Here is a 26059-nt window from a genome sequence, read left to right as displayed (position 1 = left end):
CTGCAATAGCTCGCCATCTGGTGTTGGGCCGGAGTGTTACAAGTTGTTTTTCTTCGAAGAAGTCTTTCGAGTCACGGGACCGAGTGACTCCTCCTTTTGTCTCCATTGCGCATGGGCGTCGACTCCATCTTCGATTGTTTTTCCCCCGCAGAGGGTGAGGTAGGAGTTGAATTGTAGTAATAGTGCCCATGCAATGGAGTGACTAGGTATGCACCTATTTAAGGTTGAGATGATACATACATAAATAATTGAAGGTAACTTCCAAACTGCTACAGGCTCCCGGGGAGGCGGGTGGGCACATGCGAATCTACTGCGACTGATGCCACGAACAGATGTACACTGGGTAAGTGACATTTTCAGTTCGATGGCATCTGTCGCTGTAGATACGCATGTTCTGCATAGACTAGTAAGCAGTTATTTCTCCAAAAGCGGTGGATCAGCCTGTAGGAGTGGAAGTAGTCTGAAATAATGTTCTTAATACAGCTTGACCTACTGTGGCTTGTTGTGCGGATAACACGTCTACACAGTAGTGCTTGGTGAATGTGTGAGGCGTAGACCATGTGGCTGCCTTACATATTTCTTGCATTGGGATGTTTCCTAGAAAGGCCATGGTAGCACCTTTCTTTCTGGTTGAGTGTGCCCTTGGTGTAATGGGCAGCTGTCGTTTAGCTTTAAGGTAGCAGATTTGGATGCATTTAACTATCCATCTGGCTATACCTTGTTTTGAAATTGGGTTTCCTGCGTGAGGTTTTTGAAATGCAATAAAGAGTTGTTTAGTCTTTCTGATGTTTTTTGTTCTGTCAATGTAATACATTAATGCTCTTTTGACATCTAATGTATGTAGTGCCCTTTCAGCTACGGTATCTGGCTGTGGAAAGAACACTGGAAGTTCCACTGTTTGATTTAGATGGAACGGTGAAATAACCTTTGGCAAAAATTTAGGATTGGTCCTTAGGACGACTTTATTTTTGTGTAGTTGTATAAAAGGTTCCTGTACAGTAAATGCCTGAATCTCGCTTACTCTTCTTAGGGAAGTAATGGCGATGAGAAATGCCACCTTCCAGGTTAGGAACTGTATTTCGCAGGAGTGCATGGGTTCAAAAGGTGGACCCATAAGTCTAGTTAGGACAACATTTAGGTTCCATGAAGGAACAGGTAGTGTTCTTGGTGGTATAATTCTCCTAAGGCCCTCCATGAATGCTTTAATGACTGGTATTTTATATAGGGAAGTTGAATAGGTAGTTTGCAGGTATGCAGATATTGCTGCAAGGTGAATCTTAATGGAAGAGAAAGCTAGGTTAGATTTTTGTAAGTGAAGCAAGTAACCCACTACATGTTCTGGAGTTGTGTGTAATGGTTGTATTTGATTAATATGGCAGTAGCAAACAAACCTCTTCCATTTACTTGCATAGCAGTGCCTGGTGGATGGCCTTCTTGCTTGTTTTATGACTTCCATACATTCTTGGGTAAGTTGTAAGTGCCCGAATTCTAGGATTTCAGGAGCCAGATTGCTAGATTCAGCGATGCTGGATCTGGGTGTCTGATCTTTTGGTTGTGCTGTGTCAACAGATCTGGCCTGTTGGGCAATTTGATGCAGGGTACCACTGATAGGTCTAGCAGCGTTGTGTACCAGGGTTGCCTTGCCCAAGTTGGTGCTATCAATATGAGTTTGAGTTTGCTTTGACTGAGTTTGTTTACCAGGTAAGGAAGGAGAGGGAGAGGAGGAAAAGCGTAAGCAAATATCCCTGACCAGTTCATCCATAGGGCATTGCCTTGGGATTGTTTGTGTGGGTATCTGGATGCGAAGTTTTGGCATTTTGCGTTCTCCCTTGTCGCAAACAAGTCTATCTGAGGTGTTCCCCAGAGTTTGAAATAAGTGTTCAGAATTTGGGGGTGAATTTCCCATTCGTGGACCTGTTGGTGATCTCGAGAGAGATTGTCTGCGAGTTGATTTTGTATCCCTGGTATAAACTGTGCAATTAGGCGAATTTGGTTGTGAATTGCCCAATGCCAAATTTTTTGTGCTAGCAGGCTTAACTGCGTGGAGTGCGTCCCCCCCTGCTTGTTTAGATAATACATTGTTGTCATGTTGTCTGTTTTGACGAGAATGTATTTGTGAACTATTATTGGTTGGAAAGCTTTTAGTGCTTGAAAAACTGCCAGAAGTTCTAGGTGATTGATATGCAGTTTTGTTTGATGTACGTTCCATTGTCCTTGTATGCTGTGTTGACCGAGGTGTGCTCCCCACCCGGTCATGGAAGCATCTGTTGTTATTACGTATTGTGGCACTGGGTCTTGGAAAGGCCGCCCCTTGTTTAAATTTATGTTGTTCCACCACAGAAGCGAGAGGTAAGTTTGGCGGTCTATTAACACCAGATCTAGAAGGTGACCCTGTGCTTGAGACCACTGTGATGCTAGGCATTGTTGTAAGGGCCTCATGTGCAGTCTTGCGTTTGGGACAATGGCTATGCATGATGACATCATGCCTAGGAGTTGTAATACCATCTTTGCTTGTATCTTTTGTGTTGGATACATGCGTTGTATGATGGTGTTGAAATTTTGAATTCTTTGTGGACTTGGAGTGGCTACTCCTTTTGATGTGTCTATTATGGCTCCCAGGTATTGTTGTACCCTGCGTGGCAGAATTTTGGATTTTGTGAAATTGACGGTGAACCCTAGTTTGAAGAGGGTTTGTATGATATGATTTGTGTGATTTGAGCACTCTATTAACGAATGGGCCTTGATTAGCCAGTCGTCTAGATATGGGAACACATGTATCTGCTGCCTTCTTATGTGTGCTGCGACTACCGCTAGACATTTGGTAAAGACTCTTGGTGCGGTTGTTAATCCGAAAGGCAGTACCTTGAATTGGTAATGTATTCCTTTGAATACAAACCTTAGGTATTTCCTGTGCGATGGGTGTATTGGTATATGGAAATAAGCATCCTTGAGGTCTAAAGTTGCCATGTAGTCGTGCAGTTTTAGCAATGGCAATACTTCTTGTAGTGTGACCATGTGGAAGTGGTCTGATTTGATGAAAGTGTTCACTACTCTGAGGTCTAGGATTGGTCTCAGTGTTTTGTCCTTCTTTGGTATCAGAAAGTACAGTGAGTAAACTCCTGTGTTTATTTGTGTGTTTGGCACTAATTCGATTGCATTCTTTTGCAATAGTGCCTGCACTTCTATCTCCAGGAGATTGGAATGGTGTGTTGTTAAATTTTGTGCTTTTGGTGGTATGTTTGGAGGGAATTGTAGAAATTCTATGCAATAACCATGTTGGATAATCGCTAGAACCCAAGTGTCTGTAGTGATTTCCTCCCATGCTTTGTAATAATGACCTATTCTTCCCCCCACTGGTGTTGTGTGGAGGGGGTGAGTGACCTGTGAGTCACTGTTTAGTAGTAGGGGCTTTGGGGCTTTGAAATCTTCCTCTATTTCTAGGGAATTGCCCTCCTCTATATTGTCCCCGAAAACCTCCTCTATACTGTCCCTGGTAACTGGACGGTGTGGCTTGTGAGGTGCTGGCTTGTGTGCTTTGACCTCGAAACCCCCCTCGAAAGGGCGTTTTACGGAATGTGCTGTAATTCCCTCTGCTCTGCGGGGAGTAGAGTGCGCCCATGGCTTTGGCAGTGTCCGTATCTTTTTTGAGTTTCTCAATCGCTGTGTCCACTTCTGGACCGAACAGTTCTTTTTCATTAAAAGGCATATTGAGAACTGCTTGTTGAATCTCTGGTTTAAATCCAGACGTTCGGAGCCATGCATGCCTTCTGATAGTTACAGATGTATTAATTGTCCGTGCAGCTGTATCTGCAGCGTCCATGGAGGAGCGGATCTGGTTGTTGGAAATGGTCTGTCCTTCTTCGACCACTTGCTTTGCCCTATTTTGTAAGTCCTTGGGCAGATGTTCAATGAGATGTTGCATCTCGTCCCAGTGGGCTCTGTCATAGCGCGCAAGTAGTGCCTGGGAGTTCGCGATGCGCCACTGGTTTGCAGCTTGTGCTGCGACTCTCTTACCAGCTGCATCGAACTTGCGGCTTTCTTTATCTGGGGGTGGTGCATCTCCAGATGTGTGGGAGTTGGCCCTTTTCCTAGCTGCTCCGACAACAACAGAGTCTGGTGGCAGCTGTGTAGTGATGAAAACCGGGTCCGTAGGAGGCGGCTTATACTTTTTTTCCACCCTTGGTGTGATTGCCCTACTCTTGACCGGCTCCTTAAATATGTCTTTTGCGTGCCGGAGCATACCAGGGAGCATAGGCAGGCTTTGGTATGAGCTGTGGGTGGAGGAGAGTGTGTTGAATAAGAAATCATCCTCGACCTGTTCTGAGTGGAGGCTTACGTGGTGAAATTGTGCTGCTCTAGCCACCACCTGAGAGTACGCGGTGCTGTCTCCTGGTGGAGATGGCTTTGTAGGGTATGCCTCCGGGCTGTTATCTGACACTGGGGCATCGTATAGGTCCCATGCGTCCTGATCTTGGTCACCCTGGCTCATGGTGGTGTGAGCTGGGGAGTGTGATGGAGTTTGTGCTGGTGAAACGTCAATCACGGGCGGAGGAGAGGGTGGTGGTGTAACTCTTTTCACCACTTTTGGTTGTGGTGTTTGTTCCGTCTGGAACTCCAACCTCCTCTTTCTCCTAATGGGGGGAAGGGTGCTTATTTTTCCTGTCCCCTGCTGAATGAAGATACGCTTTTGCGTATGGTCCACATCAGTTGCTTGTAGCTCTTCCTCAAACCTATGCTTCTGCATTTGGGAGGTTAGCGAGTGCTCTTCTGTATAAGAGCCTGAAGCTGGGTTGCTTGCAGTTTGTTTCGGCATGGAAACTTTGTCTGCGTGTTTTTTCGGCTCCGAGGTGACTTTTTTCTTTTTCGGGGCCGAAACCTCTCGGCGTCGATCTGTTTCGGTGCCGCTGTCTCGGCGTCGAGCCGTGTCCACACCGGCATCTCGGTGTCGAGGCTTGTCTCCAGCACTTTCTCGGTCCCGAGAAGGCTGCGTGCCGGTGTCTCGACCGGAGTCGGACGATCTCGGCACTGTTTGGGCCTTTTTCGGTGCCGACGGTCGGTCACCGAATTTATGGGTTGAGCCATGGCCTGGTGGCAGTGGCGTCCCCTGGGCCTTGTAAATGTTTCTCTGTGTGGTTTTCGACGTCTTACTCACGGTTTGTGTATCGTCGAATCCTTCGGAGTCCGAGTCTTGGATCGAGAAGGTACCTTCCTCTTCCTGTTCCTCGAACTCCCGTTGGGCTGTCGGTGCGGACGCCATCTGAAGTCTTCTGGCTCGACGGTCTCGGAGTGTTTTTCGGGACCGGAACGCACGACAGGCCTCGCAGGTGTCTTCGCTGTGCTCAGGTGACAGGCACAGGTTGCAGACCAAGTGTTGGTCTGTGTAGGGGTATTTATTGTGGCATTTGGGGCAGAAACGAAACGGGGTCCGTTCCATCGGCGTTCTTCAGCACGCGGTCGGGCCGACCAGGCCCCGACGGAGGATCGAAAAACTACCCCGAAGGGCACCGGAGCTCTTCGATCTTCGATGCGGTGTTGAATGTAAGTACGCCGATCCCGAACGCAACAATACCGACGAAAATCTTCCGAAATTAGCTAATTTTCCGTTCCGAAACTCGGAGCGACAGGAACACGTCCGAACCCGATGGCGGAAAAAAAACAATCGAAGATGGAGTCGACGCCCATGCGCAATGGAGACAAAAGGAGGAGTCACTCGGTCCCGTGACTCGAAAGACTTCTTCGAAGAAAAACAACTTGTAACACTCCGGCCCAACACCAGATGGCAAGCTATTGCAGAACATGCGTATCTACAGCGACAGATGCCATCGAACACACTGTTACAAAAGGAAGGGTTTCTTCTGATGGATACATCTTTCAGCAGATTACTCATTGTATGAGTGAGTCCTGTAACACTTCCCTCCCTGAGAGATGGGACTGAGTAGTGGGGTATAATCAAGAAAATCATGCACCAACTCAGCTTTGGCAATGTACCCTTCAACATATGCTTGAGATACGAGGTAGCACTTGGGAAAAGTATACAAAGATGACCATGTAGCCACCTAAGAGATGTCAGAAACAGTGGAGTCTCTGGAGACAGACGTGTAGGGAGCTATGGCTCTAGTGGAATGGGCACAAGTGAGCACTGGAGAGTCTTTCTTGGCTAGGACATAGTACATTTTGAAACAGAGGAAGACTCCACATGAAATTATGCACCTGATCACCAGCAAGCCCTTTTTAGCTTCACCAGAGTCCACAGGAGTCGATCATCCATCCTGTTCTGACAAGTAGGGTCGATATCATAAAACACCATGGGGGTCATTCCGACCCTGGCGGTCATGGACCGCCAGGGCCGGGGACCGCGGATGCACCGCCAACAGGCTGGCGGTGCATCCAGGCCAATTCTGACCGCGGCGGTAACGCCGCGGTCAGAAAAGGGAAACCGGCGGTTTCCCGCCGGTTTTCCCCTTGCCTGAGGAATCCTCCATGGCGGCGCTGCAGGCAGCGCCGCCATGGGGATTCTGACCCCCTTACTGCCAGGAACAGGATAGCGGTAACGGGTGTCGTGGGGCCCCTGGGGGCCCCTGCAGTGCCCATGCCAATTGCATGGGCACTGCAGGGGCCCCCTAACAGGGCCCCACTAAGATTTTCAGTGTCTGCCAAGCAGACACTGAAAATCGCGACGGGTGCCACTGCACCCGTCGCACGCCTTCAACTCCGCCGGCTCCATTCGGAGCCGGCTTCCTCGTTGAAGGCGCTTTCCCGCTGGGCTGGCGGGCGGCCTTCTGGCGGTCGCCCGCCAGCCCAGCGGGAAAGCCAGAATGGCCGCCGCGGTCATTTGACCGCGGTGCGGTCATTCGGCACCCCCCATATGTCCTGAAGAATCTTCACAATATGAATGAGGCCAATTTGCAGTACCTCTCAGTAAGGTGAGATTGATGTGGCACAGCTTGACAAAGTACCAGCCACTGCATGCTGAGATGTGAGGCAGTAGTGCTTAGCAAATTTATGCAAAATAACTAAGGAGCTGCCTGTCACATCAGTAACCGAGACACCACTGGAGAGAAACATTGAGGCAGCCATGACTCCAGTGGCTTTGCCCTCTGGAGTCTCTCTCTTGACTAGGGCATAGCAGATTATGATACACAGAGGACAGCTCAGTGCCAAACGGTGCACCTGGTCAACTATCAACTCCTTGCGCTTTTAAACTTCACCAAATCTTACAAATACTTAATCATCTACCCCGTCCTTCCAAGTGCAGTCAATAAGACAACCCATGTTTGTGGTCCAGTCTGTGCAGCTGCTCCTCTTCTCTCATTCGATGTGGAAGAAGGAAGAAAGATGAAAACGTAATAGACTGTGCCATTTGCATTACAGAGACCACATTGGGTAAAAAAAAGATGGGCAGGCACGAAAAAAATCATTTATGCAAGAAGAAGCTATTAGGGGGTGTGAAAGTAAGGTACAATGCAAATCAGAAAATGTTGCAAAGATTACATTATAAAGGGTTGATTCCCTCTGACATACACAAATAACAAAAGTTGGGATTTGATTTAGAGCTTGGCAGATAGGACGGATATACCGTCTGTCGAAGTGCAATTCCATTATAGCCTAAGGAGATTGTAATACAGCAGACGAGATATCCGTCACTTTTGTGACCGAATAACCCATCCACCAAACTCTAAATCAGGCCCTTAGTCTAGTGTCCTGATATTGTAGCACGCTTCCTTGATGCCAAGCCAATGTCTGCAAAGTCATCAGGAAAATAAAAGGACTAACTAGAACCACTTAATCTCTATGCATGCAGCATCTGGAGACTGGAGTGGACGATTTGATCAATGCTAAGACTTTTACCTCTGGGACTGAGGCATAAGCTGATAAGTATTCTCTGAAGGAAAAAGGGTGTGTCACGCGGGAGGATAGGATGGGAAGGGCATTGACCGGGTGGATCAGCTGAAGGAGCCAGAAGTCTGGCATGATCAGTTCCCACTGAATGATGCAATGAAAGACAAGCCCCCCTACTCTATCAATCAATGTATCAGGATCTATAAAGCGGCTAATCACCCTAAAGTGTATCCAGGCGCTTGAAGGTCCCGGAGGCTTATATGAACAGCCAGGTCTTGAGGGCCATTCGGAATTCCAGAAGTGAGGTGATAGTCCGGAGATGCCCCAGGAGGCTGTTTCAGTTTATGCTGCAATGTGAGAGAAGGAGAGTCCTCCACTTATGCTTCAGCAGATGCAGGGAGTAGGGGTAAGTGAAAGGGAGGCAGAGCATAGTGGTTAATGTATGTAGGGTCAGTAGCTTGAATTGGCATCTCTTCTGAGACAGTGGAGTTGCCGGAGGTGGGGTGTGATGTGGGTTCGTCGGGGAAAGACCGAGGATGAGTCTGGCTGCGGCGTTGGTCTGAAGTCTCTGTGGGAGGTGAGCGGCGATTCCTACGTAGATGGCGTCGCCATAATCTAGTCGGCTGATCATGAGGGCCTGTGTCACAGTGCGTTTTGAGTGTGGGGGTAGCCACTTGAAGATCTTACGTAGCATTCGCAAATGTGATTTCATGGTGTGCTTGTTGTCAATGAAGATTGTGAGGTTTCTGGCATGGTCGGGTGGAGTAGGTACAGGTCCTAGGTCTGATGGCCACCAGGAGTAGTTCCATGAGTTTCTGTTCTTGCCAAAGATCAGTATTCCGTCTTGTCTGTGTTCAGCTGCAGTCGGTTGTTCTTCATCCAGTCAGCGAATCTTGTCATTCATCTGTGGAAGTTGGTTCTGGTGGTGGAGGGGTAAGTGAGAGGATGAGTTGGGTGTTGTCAGCGTAGGAAATTATGTTGAGACCCTGGGATCTGATGATGTTGGCCATCGGGGTCATATATATGCGCTGGGCTGAGGGGTGAGCTCTGGGGGACACCGCAAGTGATCTCCGTGGGTCCAGAGGTGAAAGGTGAGAGGTGGATCCTCTGGGTTGTTCCGGTAAGAGGTAATGCATCTAAGCGCGTCCCTTTGGATGCCGATGTGGAGGAGCCTTTTGATCAGCATGTGGTGGGATAGGGTGTTGAAGGCTGCTGAGAGGTTGAGAAGGATCAAAGCTGATCTTTCTCCTCGGTCAAGGAGGGTTCGGATGTCATCAGTGGCTGCTTTACCCCATCAGAAAATGATATAGTGATGTGCGACAAGTTAGAGTTGGTTTGGAGGTGGTCGAGCCACAGAGAATGGTGGGGACTGGATCTGAAGCTGCTGATGCCTCCTATATTCCCTCCTGCCTTGAAAGGAACGTACATTTGCTGTAGCATTTGAAAGGGTTGAGAAGGCTGCCCCTGAGAAGTATGCACAGCCCTCGAATAATCACAGAACTTCTGATAGAATTTGTGGAATTGCCATGCAAGGGAAGCTTAGGAAGTGGGCCAACACCTTGTTGTTCTTTGAATGTTCCAAGGAGTGAGCAGTTTTCTTCCCTAAAAGCAGCTATGAGTGTAGTCAAGATGCTACATGAACATACAGCGAAATGCATTTAAGCATATCAACAGTGACTAACAGCCATATTCATAATCCAGGCAACCCTCCATGGCCTGTTTTGATGCATCTAGATGATCACTCACCACATCAGAAAGTGACAAATAGCTTCTTCATCTATTCTGGCATAAAAGCTGTAAATGTTGCCACTTCCGATAATTCAGGTACATATCAGCTCAAAATGCAAGTGGCATTAGCCATACTGAGAGCCAAACTGCCTGACTGGAAAAAACTGGTCAAGCCTACCAGTTTAGCAGGAGAAAACTAAAAACACAAAGACACAGCCTGATGAAAGTAAATGGAAAGAACGACAATGCAGGACCACGAACCATTTCAGTGCTTCCAATCAACACCTAACTGCCACAGTGTGGATAGAGATTCTTTAAATGTTTCTTCATTATCTATCCAGAGTATCTTATAAGTGTTTAAAACAGCTCATACCTGAATTTTGATCAATCCACTGCAGCGAGTCCATATGTGCATTTAAAATCTTGCAGATCTGTTGAAGCTTAAAAAAAGAAAAAGAACTGTTTATTTTTTTTAAAGAACGGATGTCCGACACCACCAGTCCATACGTATGTATTAAATTACAATCATTATCTTCTAATTTGCAGATCATTCTCAAAACAGACAAACTGGCATTAGGGGGCATTCCTTTGAAATCAGTCTAAATTCAAATGGCAATAACAAAAAAAAAAAACAAGTTGCTTGAAACCTAAATCATCATTAATCAACACTGTATAGCACAACATATGTTTTGGTTTCCGAAACAACCCGAAATAGAAAACTCTTTTCAAATATACACCAAACTAAACACGCACTTTGTTCATTATTTAAAGAAAAGCATTGGTCAAGCAACTTTGCTAATATGTAAATGTTTGTTTAATTTCCTGTGGTGCTCATCTGCTGTCTTAGCACTGCAAAGCGAGGACAGACCTAAAAAAAATGTAAAACCACCTCACAAGGTGGCAACTGTGTATGGAATATTTTTTTTTCATGCAAAAGAAAATCCATCCATTACATACGCATGCTCCAATATATACACCGTGCCTGCACATTCACGGTTTCCCACTTGGAATAGGTAGTTAATGTTTTCAGTAAAATCATTCTAAGATTGCTGTAGTATAAGTGCATGTAAATGCAGGTGTCCGTTGGTAATTTGTTTCCCTTTAATTTATTTTTTAAATTACCATTCAAGATGGTGGACTGCCATCTTTGAATGGTAAATTTAAAAAAAAAAAAAATAGAAAAAGAACAAAGAAACTTGTGAGTATATTGCCACGCAAAATAGAGGCCAAGTACTAGAATGCAGCTGTGAAAGCAGAGAATGGCTGGCGTGCGAGAACTGGAGGAAAGCTGACATGCACATGGGCACAAAAGAGAGAAGCAGGGCCTGGCTGCCAGGCCCTCTCAAAAATAGTTTTTAAAAAACAAAAAAAAAAAGCAATAAAAAAGTTGGGATATGGAGCAGGTGAAGATGTGATGAACAGGACCAAAAGCGAGAGGCCAGTTGCAGTGTTTGCTGCTGCCGGGCCCTTGCAAAAGCACTAACAAAAAAAACCAATACATTAATAAGTAAAATTGAGCGGGGGACAGGGTCTAGAGCACAGTAAGTGATGCCCTATGAAGGAGTACAGGAAACATTCTTAAAAAAATTAGTCTCCTTTTGGTCATCAATGGAAGTCAAATCAGCCAATCAAAATAATGGCAAAGAAGCTTTGATCCGGGGGTGGAACAAACACAAGAATATAGAGGAAAGCTTTTGAAAAAGGAACAGGGAACAAAGGAGAACAATAAACCTATCCAAATACCTGCAGAGGGCTGACCAAAAGCCCTTTTTATGTGGGTCGAGACCTAAAAAGGGTGACATACTAAAAGTTCAAAGTCACTCCTTAGAAAAGTAGCTTTATACTCGTACTACTACTATGACTGGATTTCCTAACCAATTTTGACAACCATTAGTCTAGGTCTACACAAATCACACACTTCATCATCCTACCTTCTTCCTGACATATCGATTAAACACCAAACTACCCTAGCCTCAAGTCATCCAATTTCCAAAGGTCAATATCAAACACTACAACAAACCCTCTTGGCACCAATGCTACATCCTTGAACCCACAGAACACTCACTCAATATGCAATAAAACCGATTACATTACTGAACGTATTGATACTCACCTTAACTCCGCACACATTCCAGTAAACACTGTAACTTTGATTGTTTAAGTACCACATTAGAGACTCTTTATACTGAACGTTATACTTTTTCACATCAGCATAAGCAACTAAAAATGTGAAAGGATATTACTCACATTTAGCAAGTCACTTACAACCACATCCAACCATTCCCACTCTTCAATCTCCTACATCCTCTTTCAAAACCATTTCATCACAACTACCCCTCATTTTTAATACTTCTTTTGTCACCAATTATAAGCTAGCTAGAGACACTGGGATATTCCTTGATAACCTTGATTCCACAAAATTCACTATCGCTCAGAAACCTCGCTCATCACTGTAGTAACTTTAACCATAATCTAAACAGCCAAGCACATCCAAATGTCTTAAGATCATGGACATGTAGGTAGATCCCACATGTTAGGTTTTTCTTACAAAAAGGGCCGCAAAAATTGCACCCATTTTGGAAGGGAGCCAGCCTGTCCTGAATCCTGTGGGTTCTCTTGCTAACAGGACCCGTGTGTCTCCAAAATAGGCTAGCTGTCTTTCAAGATGGCCGCCGTTTTTGCGGCCCTTTTTGTTCTATTTGCGGTCACTTGACAAGTTGAACATAGGTTGTACGTTTTCAAAGGTCCTCCTCCCCACTTTCGGTGCTCTAGGACCCTTTTCCAGGACTTGGACCGTAGCTGATGCCCGATTTTCCAGCAATGCCCACTCTGACGAAGGACTAATGGAGCACGGTCTGCTTTTGACTGGGTCACTAAGAGCCTGTTGACCAGTTTTGTGCTCTGTGACTGGATCATTTAAGGAATGCCTCACGCATGGAATACCTTGAGAGTAGGCTACGTTTTTGGGCTTACTTTCTTCTTTTACAGGCCTCAGGAGACCAACATACTTTGCCTATTTTTAATTTTTAAACCTGCCCTTTCTTTACTCGACATTTGTGCACACCTGTTTCCAGGTTAGCAAAATTGGATTTGACCTGGTTTGATGAACACACAAGCCGGTGGCGGTACGTGCAGCTCGTATTTTTTTGCAGATGTGCTTCTCGATATCTACAGGGTTACTAGGTATTGGTTTCTTTCCCTCCTTCATGTGCTCCACTTTGGGCCCTATTGGCTTCCATTTGATGTGTATGCACTTTGGTTTGTGGACTTGTTTTCAGTGCATTTTTCCTTTCCCACATAGTACCTCTGGTTCTCAGGCAGCTGTCTATGGGGTGATCCTTGGGACAGAGGCTATAATGCTTTTAAGCAGGTTTGCTACTGGTCTGGTTTGTTAAAACTCAAGGGGTTTCTCTAGCATTGAGTATTTTGTGAACACATTTTTAAACACATTTCTTGGATATTTACTTCCGGGTTGCCTATTAGGTACTTCTCTCTCCTACGGTCCTGCAGAGGCCTGCAACTAACAAGGGCCGAAACGCATCGACCTTTTATTCAGGAGGGGTTGCTTGAATCTTTAGCAATACCAATAAGAATTTTTTGGAACACATCTGCAATAAAAAAGTATCTCCCTGATGTGTGCCCCGATGCAACTATCTCCTATGTGGATTGTTTTATATACTGGCGATTACAACCACACCTTTTTGGATTTTAAGGATGATTGGAGTACAATCTCAATGAACTGAAATTGTTTAACAACTGTTTTTGTTTGTCTGCGTTGTGTACTTATGTGTTCTATGTTATTTAAAGCTGAATGATGTCTCTATGTGTTAGATGATTTACCTTTTTCATTTTAGACTATTGCATTATTCTGATGAGGTATAATTAAATCAGTTCTAAAAATTAATTGTTTTTGCATTGACTAATGCAGGTATTCACTGACGTATTAATGGTGATATAATCTTTCCCTACTACTAACTACACCTTTTACATATAATTATAATATTCCAGAGGCATCAGACTAGATCTATAAAATTTTGAGCAGTACCTCTGTGCATCAGTAGGCGGTGCCAATCAGCTCTGCCTCACCGTCAGTGGTGTCATCCGGACTGGACTCGATGTGCACAATGCCTATATAGGCACTACCCCAGTGCGCTAACACAAGTTTCTTTTCGTGACATTTTTGCCCCAGAAGTAAGGAGTCACAATAGAAAACGGATGGACCAGTGTGCAAACACTTAGGGCCACTGGGACTGTCTAGATGGAAGGAGCCGTTTGCAGACGCAGGGAAGATCAGTGAGGAACATGAGGCTAGACGGTCTTTAGCAGATAAAGCGTTATCGAAGGTAAGTAACTCGTTAACCTGATAGACTTCTAGCGGAAGACTCCTTACCTTAGAATAGATACCCAAGCAATAACTCTTCAGAGTAGGGTCTGGGAACACATTCGGCCAAGAAGTCCTGGAGGACCAAACGTGCAAAGTGCCTGTCGGCACAGATCTGCCTACCCGGTGTTCTTTGATGCGATCAATGTAAAATTGCAAAGTTCTTTTTGGATCCAATCAATTAACTCATTTCTCCTTTATAGAAGGGTGAGGCACAGCAAAGAAAGTAGGTAGTGTGATATTCTGCTCGACATGGAGAGGCGTCACCACCTTTGGCAAGAAACAGGCATGGGTGCGGAGGACCTGTGTGGAAAAAAGTTGGCATAAGGAGGGTGCACAGAGCGAGCCTGAGGCTCATCGCCCTCCTACCCTAAGTAACAGCCACCAAGGAGATTGTTTTAATGGTCAATAGACGTAGAGGATATCTGTGCATGGGCGAGCACAACAAAAATGTTAAAATCAAATTAATATCGCATTGGGGCCAAATGAAGGGTTTTGGGGGAACTTATGTTGGAGTCCTTTTTTGAAAACAGGATACTGTTGGTCTCCTGAACAGGGAGGGCTTATTGGGCAGCCATAAGAAAGTCAATATGACCAAAAGATACCCTTTAACTGTACCCAAAGCAAAGCCTTGCTGGGCTAATGATAAAACAAACAAGACCTTGCACAAAAGTGCAGCGAGGGGATCAACTGGTTTTGCAGTGCACTAAGCTACAAAGTTGTCCCAAAGAAAGGAGTATACTGTTTTAGTTGAGGGATGCCTGGCTGCCAGAATGACAAAGCAGATTTCTGCAGAAAGGTCAAAGACTGTCAGCTGCTGTTGCTCAATTTCTATGCATGAAGTCTAAGCATGCACAGGCTTGGGTGCAGAACCCTGTCCTGTTGCTGCAACAGGAAATCCTCCCAGATGGGCAGTCTGATCGAGGACTGATGATCATGCCCAGAAGTTTGGGATACCATAATCCCAGTGCTCAATCTGGAGCCAAATGACTGGATTGTGCCTAGTAGTTCCGGATCTTTCTTTGCAACTCTGGGAAGGAGTGGAATAGCTGGGAAGGTGTACAGGAGACCTGAATCCCGCCCATGATGAAATGAGTCTCTGAGCGAGAACCACCTTGAAAATTCAAGCACATAGAAGTGCTGACATTCACATTATCGGCAGTGCTGAACAGGTCTAACCAAGCTTCCCCTTCCCAGCTGTGGAAGACATCTTGTACCACCTCTGGATGGAGACGTGTTTAAACAGACCACCAGGTGTTGTACAATCAGAAAAATGAAATGTCCCAGTATGCCAGGCATGTCCAGAGGCACAGAGCTTCTGGCACAGGGTCCATACCTCCACTAAACCGGTTTGTTGCAGCACCACATGGCAGTAGTGTTATCCTTGAACACCTGAACTAGCCATCCCTTGATAGAATGGCTGATAGCCATCAATGTCAAACAGATCATTTTCAACTCTAACAAGTTGAAATGAAGCTAAGATTCAATCCAGATACAAGAGACCTCCGATCTCCACCTCTCCAGTATGGCTCCCCAACCCAGAAGTGACACATCTGTCACCACTGTAAGCTGTGGGTGGTGAAGACAGAGGGGTCTATAGCTTAACCCATCGCTATTTGTCAGCCATCACTGCAGATCTTTAGCAATTTACTCCAATATCTGGACAAAATGGGATAGATTTCCCTAGGTGTAACTGCGTTGAATAATTTGAAGCACCTTTTAGTCCAAGGTGATGGACTGCCTTCGGAGTAGGTGGTGCTTGATCCAGTCGCTGACTGGTTGCCCGTGATCATGAGAGGTCATATCAAAGGGGTTTGGAGGCTGTGGCTGCCAAGGGGGTGGCAGAATGGGCAGATTGCTGGCCTTGGGTCCCACAAGGCTTGTGGGACCCGTGTTTGCTGCCAATACATGAGTAGGGTGTCTGTTGGCCATTGCGACTGGGCAGAAATTGATATGGTTGGTAGGCTCCAATATAGCCACGGAAGGGACGATATAGTGGATCTGGCACAAGGCCATGGGGAGTTCCAGCGACTGGGCAGTGACCCTGCTGTCCTTAAAGCACTCAAGTGCCAAATCTGCTTTATCACCAAAAATGTGAGTGCAACCAAATAGCAAGTCCATAAGGGATGCCTAGACACCCCCCATAAAGTCAGAAGACCTCAGCCTGGCATGGTACCAGAGTGCAATTGATGAAGCAATTGCTCTGCCCAGAAAGTCGTATCCAGTCTGCAGCATATGGTGAACTTTAGTGTGTCCCTCCTATCATCAACAGCCTGAGTCACGACGGCGCGGACCTCCTCTGAGCCCATGGGTGGCACTTGCACAACCGAATCCCAAACTGTGTGGGGATATCGGTCTAAGAGACACGCAATGTTCACCAATGGCCGCACAGCCTCTTCGATTCACTATCTGCTGGTGTGGTAAGGAATGCATCAGGGTTGCCTTTGAACATGAGGCATGAACAACCAGAGTCCCAAGGGCAGGGTGCTGGGTGTGGAAAGCTGAGTCTATAGGAGCAGGGTGATTGGGTGGGCACTCGACCTGTGCACAGGAAGCCCTGTACAAGGCTTAGCACATGCCCTAAGCAGGATATTAGCGAGGGCCTAATTAAAAGTGAAGAGAGGTTCTATGGAACAAGTCCCATCTTAAGCATCTTAATATTAAGATGTTCGTCTGGACTGCCAAAGACAGCGTGAGGTCCAGGACCTCAGCTGCCCTCCTCACCACCATAACAAATGAAGTCCCTTCCTCCATAGCCACACTAAAAGGAGAGACCAGGCAATATACGGGGAGGTGTTCAATCAACTTTAAACACCAGTTCCTAATACTAGTCATCCTTGGGCACATCCATGGGGCTGAGATAACCATAAGAATTCTCAGCTTCTCCCCGATCATTCTCCCCACAAGGTCTATGGAAAAAAGAGTTAGCACTGTCGAAAAGGCCATGTTCCATCCGGAGTCCACACCAGGCAATGCCAGTATGGATCTGTAGCAGAGTCTGATATAACAATGGGATAAGCGCTGCCATGGGGCAACAGCATCACTGGAATAAGCCGCAGGGAAGGTCACCACCTCAAGGCCGGAGCCGATCCAGGAACGATGCAAAGGGTCTGACTGGCGCAGAGGGCAAACATGTCTGCAGGAATCCAGTGTGGGCACCTGCTGAACCCGTGAGGCACAAAGGTGCTTCGGAGGTCTCAGTCCAACCAAATATGAGGTGCACAGGCTCATAAAACTCCTTTAACTGGGTGGGGTCTCTCTGGCTCCAGACAGGCTTCGCAGCTATTGTGTGGGAGCAGGGCCTAGATCAGTGGCATAGTTCTCGAAGACTTGGACTGACTGGTGCAGCGAAGGTAAAGATCTCTTCAGCTTCTTAAACTTATTGGATTTCTTTTCAACTTACCTGACGACTTCAAGAGTGATGACAAACGCTGGGAACAGCTCGGTGAGCAGGCCCAGGACTATCGGATGAGCAGGAGCTTCAGGGAACACTCCCGAACTGCCTTAGGATTTGTGGAACAGTAGTCTTGGCAGGACTTGGAGTTGTGACCCAGCTCCAGGTGCCGAGGCAAACCAGGTGGCAATCTCTCTGTGACAGGAACCACAGGGTTTAAACACCACAGGTTTGTTAGGGGAACATCCCTATTTGCACACTGGAAGGAAAAGCTCAAAAGCTTTTAACAAAAAGTTGAAAAAAATAGTACAAACAATTAAACTGCAGTAGATCTCTCCGGATCTGCGCTGATGCCACGGAAAGAGAAGAACTGACATCAGCGTGCTGGAGTGGCACCTATATAGGCACTGTGTCGCATCCAAGGTGGAGTAGATCGATGCCACCTATCGGAGTGCAGTGGTACGGCTCAAGATTTTCCAGATTCAGTTTGATGTCTGAGGAACATTTTTAGGTAAGAAATCAGAGGCTAGAAGTATCGATCAGCTATTATTTTTTGATTAATGCCTTCATCTTAAAAATAAGACTGTAATAGGATTTGTGTCTATACAATTTTTAATATTGCACTGCCACTCCTTGTATTTTTCTCTCACAGAACACCCAAGGCTGACTCCCCCTGCAGGGATGCGGACCAAGCAATTGCCAGTGGCTGAGATTAATCGAGATCAATTCAGGCATACCACCCATCACATTGTTGTTTTTGCATTTGCCGCCCTAAGTGCACAGAGAATGCCCAGAAGTGGGCCCCGGGCTCACTGTGCCACTGGAACCAAGCTATACCTGGCTGAAGAGCCCTAACTAGGGCAAAACCGGTTCTAGCTTGTTTGGGTTTAGGTTCAGGGAGGACCTGACCTGGCCTGGCAGTTCGGGCTGTACTGTTTCCATGAGGTGCACAGTCAAGACTGATTTGCATTTGCTTGGGTCCAAACTGAAATGGCATGGTAGGCAAAAAAAATAATGGAATGGGATGAGGCCCGAGCGGTAGCCAGAGGCTGAGATTAATTCAAGCATTCCATCCATTACCTTTTTGTTTTTGTACTCACACTAAAAAAGCACAGTCCAACACTTAATTAATGTTTAAATATGATTCTGATTTTGGGTAATAACTAGTTTCTCTCAGACTACTTTCAAGTTACAAAACTAACAATCACATGTTAAATACATTACAGACAGTCCTTGGTACATACAAAGAACATTTCTCCAATAACATATTCACCAGACATTCAACAAGTCTGGGGATAACAATAACACCACTATTACAATCTTGCCACAAATGGTCATATTCAAACAGCATATGCTATAAAGATAGAAAGAACCCCCCTCACGATCACATGCAGAGAGCATCAAAACTGTATAATTATAACAGCACTGACAAATCAACTGCAATATTATGCACCACACCAATATACACACTAGAAAGGCACAGATAAAACTACAAAAACATAGCACAACCTCAGATGACATATGACACAACTGAGTTGTGACTGATGCATATAGTATTACGGCTAAACTAGAATTGGTGTTTTTCACTTTTTTGGCAGTTTTTGTATCTTTAGCTCATGTCTCATTCCAACACCTAACTAGAACATCACTTCAACCTTCCGTGAATTAGGCTTTTTAATGTAAGCTAAGGTCTTAAAACTAAATCGAATTTTAATGCCAATTTAACCTTTTTTTCCAAATGAGTTGTTTTTTAGCGTATTCAATCCTGGACCAATGGTAAAACCCTAGTGTGCACAACATTTGAGTGTGTGCAGAGGGAACTAGCCATGGGGCCTGACTTTTGGCATTGCCCTGCTCGCGACCCCTGATGTACAACAAATCCCAGCAGAGTGCATGGCTTTTGGTCGTGCATAGCGGAAGTCGGCCGCATGAACTGTTCTTCGGTCAGACCCTCCACTCAAACCCCAACGTTCGGCCAAGCAATGCAGCGCAGGAACCCCCAACCTCTGGGGCCAGGCACATTTTGTAGGCAGGGGCCCTCACACTGAGCAAATTTTGGCCCCAGGGACCCGACCCTTGGTGTATTTTTATTTTAGTGGAGGGGGTAGGAGGATTCCTTCCCTGGACTTACTTTGGGCACAGGGACCCCATTTCCTGGGGCTTAGCACCCTTTTAAATGGGGAAAGGGACATGCAGACCCCGCCTTCCAGGCCAAAATCGGATCTGGGGCCCAGCCAATTGCTAAAGAAGCAAGCAATTTTGACCCCGGGACCCTATACCCCGGGGCACAGCTGAAAAATGGTGATTGCCCTGCTGCCCACACAGGACACCCACCATAATCTCACTGAGAAACAAAGGTGCACGGGGCACCAGTTGGCTACACATGCTGCTCCCTGCGGGCAGGAGTTATATTCAGATCTGCAGGAAACGGAGTTAATAAAAATAAAAAAAAACTTGCAGCCGATCCTCTGCGAATACACTGCAAAATTAAAAAATGTCCTACCCTACCCCCATGTGTTTTCTGGCATTTTTTCCTGGGACTCGGCAGAGTCTCAAGATGGCTGCCAACATTTTCTGGTTGAAGTGGGGGCAGCCAATCAGATCTCGGCATGGGATCTGTCAGATCCGAAGACCTGCTGCATCTCAGGATATAAAGATAATTTTTTTTTCTTTAATAACTCCAAAACTACTGAACGGGGTTACACCAAATTACAAAAAGCACTCTTTTTGGACTATAATCTAGCTTTCTGACAAATTTGGTGAAATTCCGTTAAGTAGTATGGGATGTAGTCGTATCTAAAATTTCTATAGGAAATTGCACAGGGACATGTTTTGGGACCCCCTTTTTAGCTCGAGCATAGCAGCGACATGTTGTAATCTATTCTGTGGGCTTTAACCACTCCCATTTCACACCCATCACTTTTATTCGTTCCTGGGCCTATCCTTCAGAAATCCCTTGATTTTGTTGTCAAATGCTTTACGTTTGTCCCGCCCGCTTTGTTACTGCCTTGGAGATGAGCCGTTACATGGATGTTCACAAATATGATTCTCTTTGAAATTCTGCCCCAACATTACTCACTTGATTGTTCCTAGATGCTACCCTGCCTGAGCGTGATGTGTGTCATCTACTGTGTTCAAAGTGTTGGGTGCCTACTGGAACTCCATTTATTTCTCAGGTGCGGTAGGTGAGTGGCAGTGTGCCTTATATACCAAGTGCTTGCAGGTTTTTTTTTTACTTTTTTTTTTTGTCCTCCTAAGAAATCCCACCTCACTGCATAAGGATCCTGCATATGTTTCCCCAGCTCCCACTGCCTGTTCAGCGTTACTTTAGAGAGTTAAGAGCGTATCCTAAAAGACCAGTCACCCATTGAAAAACTGCCCGCCTTGAGGGCCTCTGACAACATTTTCTCTTTGATGGAATAAGTGCCAAAATAGACCAGAATTTTCCTAGGTGTCTTCCTATCGGGCTTTCTTCTGAAAGGGTCACAATGGATTCTCTGAATGTCTTCTTCCAACTTTGAATGATCCATAGAGGGAAAAAATTATTTAAAAACGTCATTACGTAAGGCTTTATGTTATCCCCTTCCAGCCCTTCGGGGACATTCAATAACCTAACATTATTCCTCCGCAAATTATTCTCCAAAGATCCTAACTTCTCCTGAAGCACCTCGCCCTTGCGTGTCCGCTGGGAGATGTCTTGGTAATTAGAAAACACTTGGGCCTCTTGCTCTGAAACAGCCATCTCCAATTTGCTCATCCTCTCTGTCAACGCATTAAGTTTGCATTCTAGTGCAGCACATGGTTCTCTAATTTTTGCTTGATTATGCTCAGATACCTCAAATTTACCCCTAATCTCTTCTGTTAAAGATACCAGGAGGTTCTGCACAGCAAAGTCTTGATAAGAGGATGGGCCCGGCACTACTATCTTCATGTAATTGGGGCACTGTACCCCACCATTCTCTGCGGTAGAGCTTGTGCTGTCTCTGTCACTAGCCAGTTCCCCATGCCCAAGGGGAGAGACCAGGGAGGGAGGAGAATTTTCAAAGATTTGTGAGGATTGCATCTCAGAACCACAAGTAATTCTTCTCAGAAAGGGCGCAAGGTGAGATGCCAACCTGCCTATTTCTGTTAAGTGAACTTGAAAGCTAGAAATTTTACAGGGGTTACCCAGTTCACTGCTGTGCCTCCTTGATAATTTAGCGCCAGGCTGCGGAGGTACAGTGAGAGCCTTTCTTGGGCTTTATTAACCCCTTCCCTTGTCCTTTCTTATTACAAAGCCCTTCCTGACCAGAAACGATAGAATCCCCCTTCCCTGAGGAATGCTGCTGCTTCCGCGCCTGTGATTGGCCTTTGCTAGCTCCCCGGGCCCTTAACTGCACTGGCGACATACGCAGATTGTCTCCTACCGTGATGGGCGAGAAAACCTTGTCGTGGATTTGAGATCTCTTCCTCACGTCTCTCCTCAAGACACAAAAAAACGCTGCAATATGTGGCCCCCAGAAGCGGCACAAAGCGAGAGCACGTCTCCACTGGTGCAGGGCCTGAACAGCCTCTGCCCAGGGACTGACACTCGGCGTCTCTATCAAGCCGTTCACCTCCGCGCTCCGCCCTGCAACACGCAGAGGGCTAGGGCAGCGAGGAAGGCTCATCAACCAGGAAGACCCTCACACCGTTCACGCACAGCTAGAGAGTCTTTCTCTGTGCACACGCCGACTGGAAACAGGAAGCTCCCGACCGCGGAGCTACGCGGCTGTCATGTTCCCGTCCCATCAAAGTGATCAGGTTTTTTTTACTCTTGACTCTTAGGAGTCTGGGCTGTTGCTGGTTGCAGCATGTCAAAGGCACATTGTAGAGGAAACAGTAATGGATGGAGTCGTGCCTAAACATTATACACATTTACACAATGATGAATCCTTGCTGCTGTCTTACAGACACAAAGATATTGTGTGACCCATTAACAAATAGCCAAGGTTAAAAGTATAACACTCAACACATGATTTATGAGGTATTCCAGTTCCTCTACTGGCAGTAGTTAAGGTGCTTTAGGTTGAGGAGATGCTTGCCTGCTTTTCGGACAGAAGCTACTATGACACTCCCAAGTTATGCACAGAGTGCACGTTTTATCTGTGCATATTTTTCAGCCCAATCAATCAGGATTTTTGTTAAAGTTACTGAGAAAATACTCCTTCACAGCTCAGAAGAAAACCAAGTGTTTATGTGCCCTGGCAGAACTGGGAACAAGATAGAAATGTACTTGAGTGCTGTTCCTGGAATATCATTCAACAAAATTGTAAAAGCAGTACCATGCATCCAGTAGGGAGAAGCAAAGCCAATAGTGACATCTACTGGCTTTGCCAGCAGTTTTTAGCCATGCTGCTATGTAGCATAGCTTAAAGTAAATAAATTGCTAGAACGCCTCCAGTGTTGACTGTGTCATAGTACTTTTTTCCCCTTAAAGCCTTATTGTGCAGCAGCCAGCATTGCTGTGTAACATGTCTTAAAAAACTGACAAAACCAATACAAGTTGCACAGACTAAACCTATCGGCTTTCCAATGCTTGTTTGCTATACGAGAATGATTTCACTGACATGTGTGTTTAAGTTTTTAAGCAAGGTTTCATTAAAATAAACCCATCGTTGAACAAATTATTGAGTTTCTTACAAGGATTCTAAAACATTTTTGCTAAGGGATCATGTACTCAGTATCATTAAATAACAGCAGATTATACTGGCCAAGCAAAAAATTAGTTTTCATGGCAGTACTGTTAGCTGACTTATGTAACTGAAACTTAGTTGCCACAGTGTTACTGTAAAGTTTGGACCACTTGCGAACTAATCTGAAAGTCAAATTAGTTGAGTATCTGAGCTGAACAAAGGGCCAGCCAAACACTAGGCCTTAGTGATCAGTCCAACGTACAGCAAATGCTGGTGAGGTCAAACAGAGGTCACTGTCACTACAAATGATGTCAAGCATATACCATTCTTTGTTAACAGGAAAAGTATTAGTTTCATTAAAATTGAACAAGGATAATGATTCTCAAAGTCCCCTGAATGGCATTCAGGGGGAACATCAAATGTCACTTAAAATCAACAAATTGAGCATTTTTCAACTTAATCAATGATAAATTGTTTAGGAAAGAAATCAGTCAAAGAACCGTAACCCAAGACAACTACCAGGTGGTGTGTAACATAAAAACAGAGGATAGATTTATTTTATTGGGTCGGCAATTTTCATCTGAGGCAGGGTGAAAACCTTCCAAAATTTTCTCGCATTTTATAGATCGTTTAAAAATCATAGCTTGACCTCCAACTTGTCTCTCCTCCCAGGAAGCAACAGTTATATGATTGCCAGGAGGCAGTAAGTCCTCCAGCATGGACACACAGTCATCCTTTATCTTAGCCTCAGTTAGGCATCAAAGGTCCAGTCCTTTCTCCAAAATCAGGTCAGTGAGGTTATAGCATTTTTAACAACTGAAAAGCATTAATTAGGATGCCATGAATAACTTTTTAGCAGGAGGGATATAGGTGATTGAAGTATGCAGTTGGTGTACAATTTTACCTTCTGGTATACAGGTCTCCAACAGGAGTTAATTTACATTGTTCTATGGATTGGTAGTATATTAGAGACCTAGTCAAATATGTCAGATGCAAGTAGCAGCATCCCTGGAAGAGAGAAACCAGAAATGCTATTCAGCAGATACACCACAGTTAATTAAACCCTTTACACAGGAACACTAGCCCTTTATTGAATGCAGTTTGAAAAATAAAGCACTTTTTGACAGCCAATATGACGCTACTGACTGCTTATTCTTGATCTGGTGAGACATGATTAAAGAGTTAACCTGGCAGCACTCTGCAGCCTTTTTGTCAAGTAGCCAATGATTGTTTCTCTAGTCCCTCGGTTTGTTTCCATGGCCTTTATAACTTCACATCTACAATTAACTATTAGCAATGATATTGTATATGCAATGCATTCCGTTCCTTCCCCACTTGAAGCCACAAAAAACAGTAATAATAGAAGTATATAAACCTTACTGGCATCTCTTGGCCAAACACATAAATTGCTTAGTCCCACTTCATCATTTGAGTGATGCTCATAGAACTACCATCAACAAAGGTTATGTTCTGAGAAAATTCATCAGAAGCATGCCCACTCCTCGTCCCTGGATTTCTCACAGAATTCAATAAAACAAATGAAAACTAAAATGTGAGTTCTCCTCCATGAATTGACGGAAATTAAAAGTCAACTTATAGTTGAGTCTAACAAACCTTATACCCCCTTACAAGCGCTATGAGCTCAACCTAATCCATTTACTTCTTTATGATGTCACAGTAACAGCTTACTCACATTATGAAAAAAGTGCTACAGGTCCTCCTCATGCACCTCACCTCCTACCCCATAATCACACTTTCAAACTATCCATTTTAACATCCCCAACATCCCCATCTAAGTTAATTTCCATACTCTAGATGGGTAACCACTTCTGATCTGTTCATTCCTCAAGATTCCACTCTACAATCAATTTTTATGCGATGAAAACTACACTCAAGTCTTTAAATCAAAAAAGGTAGAATCTTTTAAGAGAAATACAGCTGGCCCTCAAATCCAGTCAATTACCATGCCACCTCACACGTCTGTCTTATAAAAGGTCAAACGCTACACAGAAGGAGTAATATATTATACAGCTAACTTTATCTCATACAGGTAATAGTCCCTGAAGAATCACAAAACAGTCCACGGCTCTCCTCCTATCTCTTAGATAAATCTTTGTATGTCTTGGTGTTTATCACTGTCCTTTATATACTCTCAGTTGGAGTTCCCCAAGGTACCAACATTTCTCCCATTACAACACATCTCTAGGTGACACTATCACAACCTTTTGCATGGTTTATAAATTGATGATATACAAGTCATCTCTTTTCACCCCCAGTCTAAAATCTCTGTGTAATTTGTAACTTGGTGTTAATTCATACCCTATGCTAAAACAATTTACTTTCCTATAAATTCAGCACCTACTCTTCTTTTTATCCCCATACTATATGCATCCGAAACTCCCATCCCGAACACTATAGGTCAGAAACCTTGGTATAATCCTTCATTGTGCTATAATCCACTGAAAGGGCTGCCAGATACATCAAATACTCCACATAAGTGTAAAGAAATGGCTCCCTGTTGCAGTTACCCCCCACTTTTTGCCTGATACTGATGCTGACTTGACTAAGAAGTGTGCTGGGACCCTGCTAACCAGGCCCCAGCACCAGTGTTCCTTCACCTAAAATGTACCATTGTATCCACAATTGGCACACCCTGGCATTCAGATAAGTCCCTTGTAACTGGTACTTCTAGTACCAAGGGCCCTGATGCCAAGGAAGGTCTCTAAGGGCTGCAGCATGTCTTATGCCACCCTAGAGACCCCTCACTCAGCACAGACACACTGCTTACAAGCCTGTGTGTGCTAGTGAGAACAAAATGAGTAAGTCGACATGGCACTCCCCTCAGGGTGCCATGCCAGCCTCTCACTGCCTATGCAGTATAGGTAAGACACCCCTCTAGCAGGCCTTACAGCCCTAAGGCAGGGTGCACTATACCATAGGTGAGGGTACCAGTGCATGAGCATGGTACCCCTACAGTGTCTAAACAAAACCTTAGACATTGTAAGTGCAGGGTAGCCATAAGAGTATATGGTCTGGGAGTCTGTCAAACACGAACTCCACAGC

The 26059-nt window shown here is 45.2% G+C and overlaps 1 protein-coding gene across 2 annotated transcripts in view; it reads right to left on the bottom strand.

Annotated features, from left to right (window-relative positions):
• NUP62CL (nucleoporin 62 C-terminal like) overlaps positions 1–26059 on the bottom strand; it is a 140243-nt gene that overhangs the window by 8516 nt on the left and 105668 nt on the right. For both annotated transcript variants that reach the window (XM_069213728.1, XM_069213719.1), the window contains exon 12: positions 9941–10007. In XM_069213728.1, the coding sequence (XP_069069829.1) occupies positions 9941–10007 (67 nt within the window). The remainder of the gene's footprint in view (positions 1–9940; positions 10008–26059) is intronic.

This window comes from Pleurodeles waltl, chromosome 2_1, assembly GCF_031143425.1.
Source record: "Pleurodeles waltl isolate 20211129_DDA chromosome 2_1, aPleWal1.hap1.20221129, whole genome shotgun sequence".
Classification (NCBI taxonomy): Eukaryota; Metazoa; Chordata; class Amphibia; order Caudata; family Salamandridae; genus Pleurodeles; species Pleurodeles waltl.
This window is presented reverse-complemented; position numbering and strand designations above follow the sequence as displayed.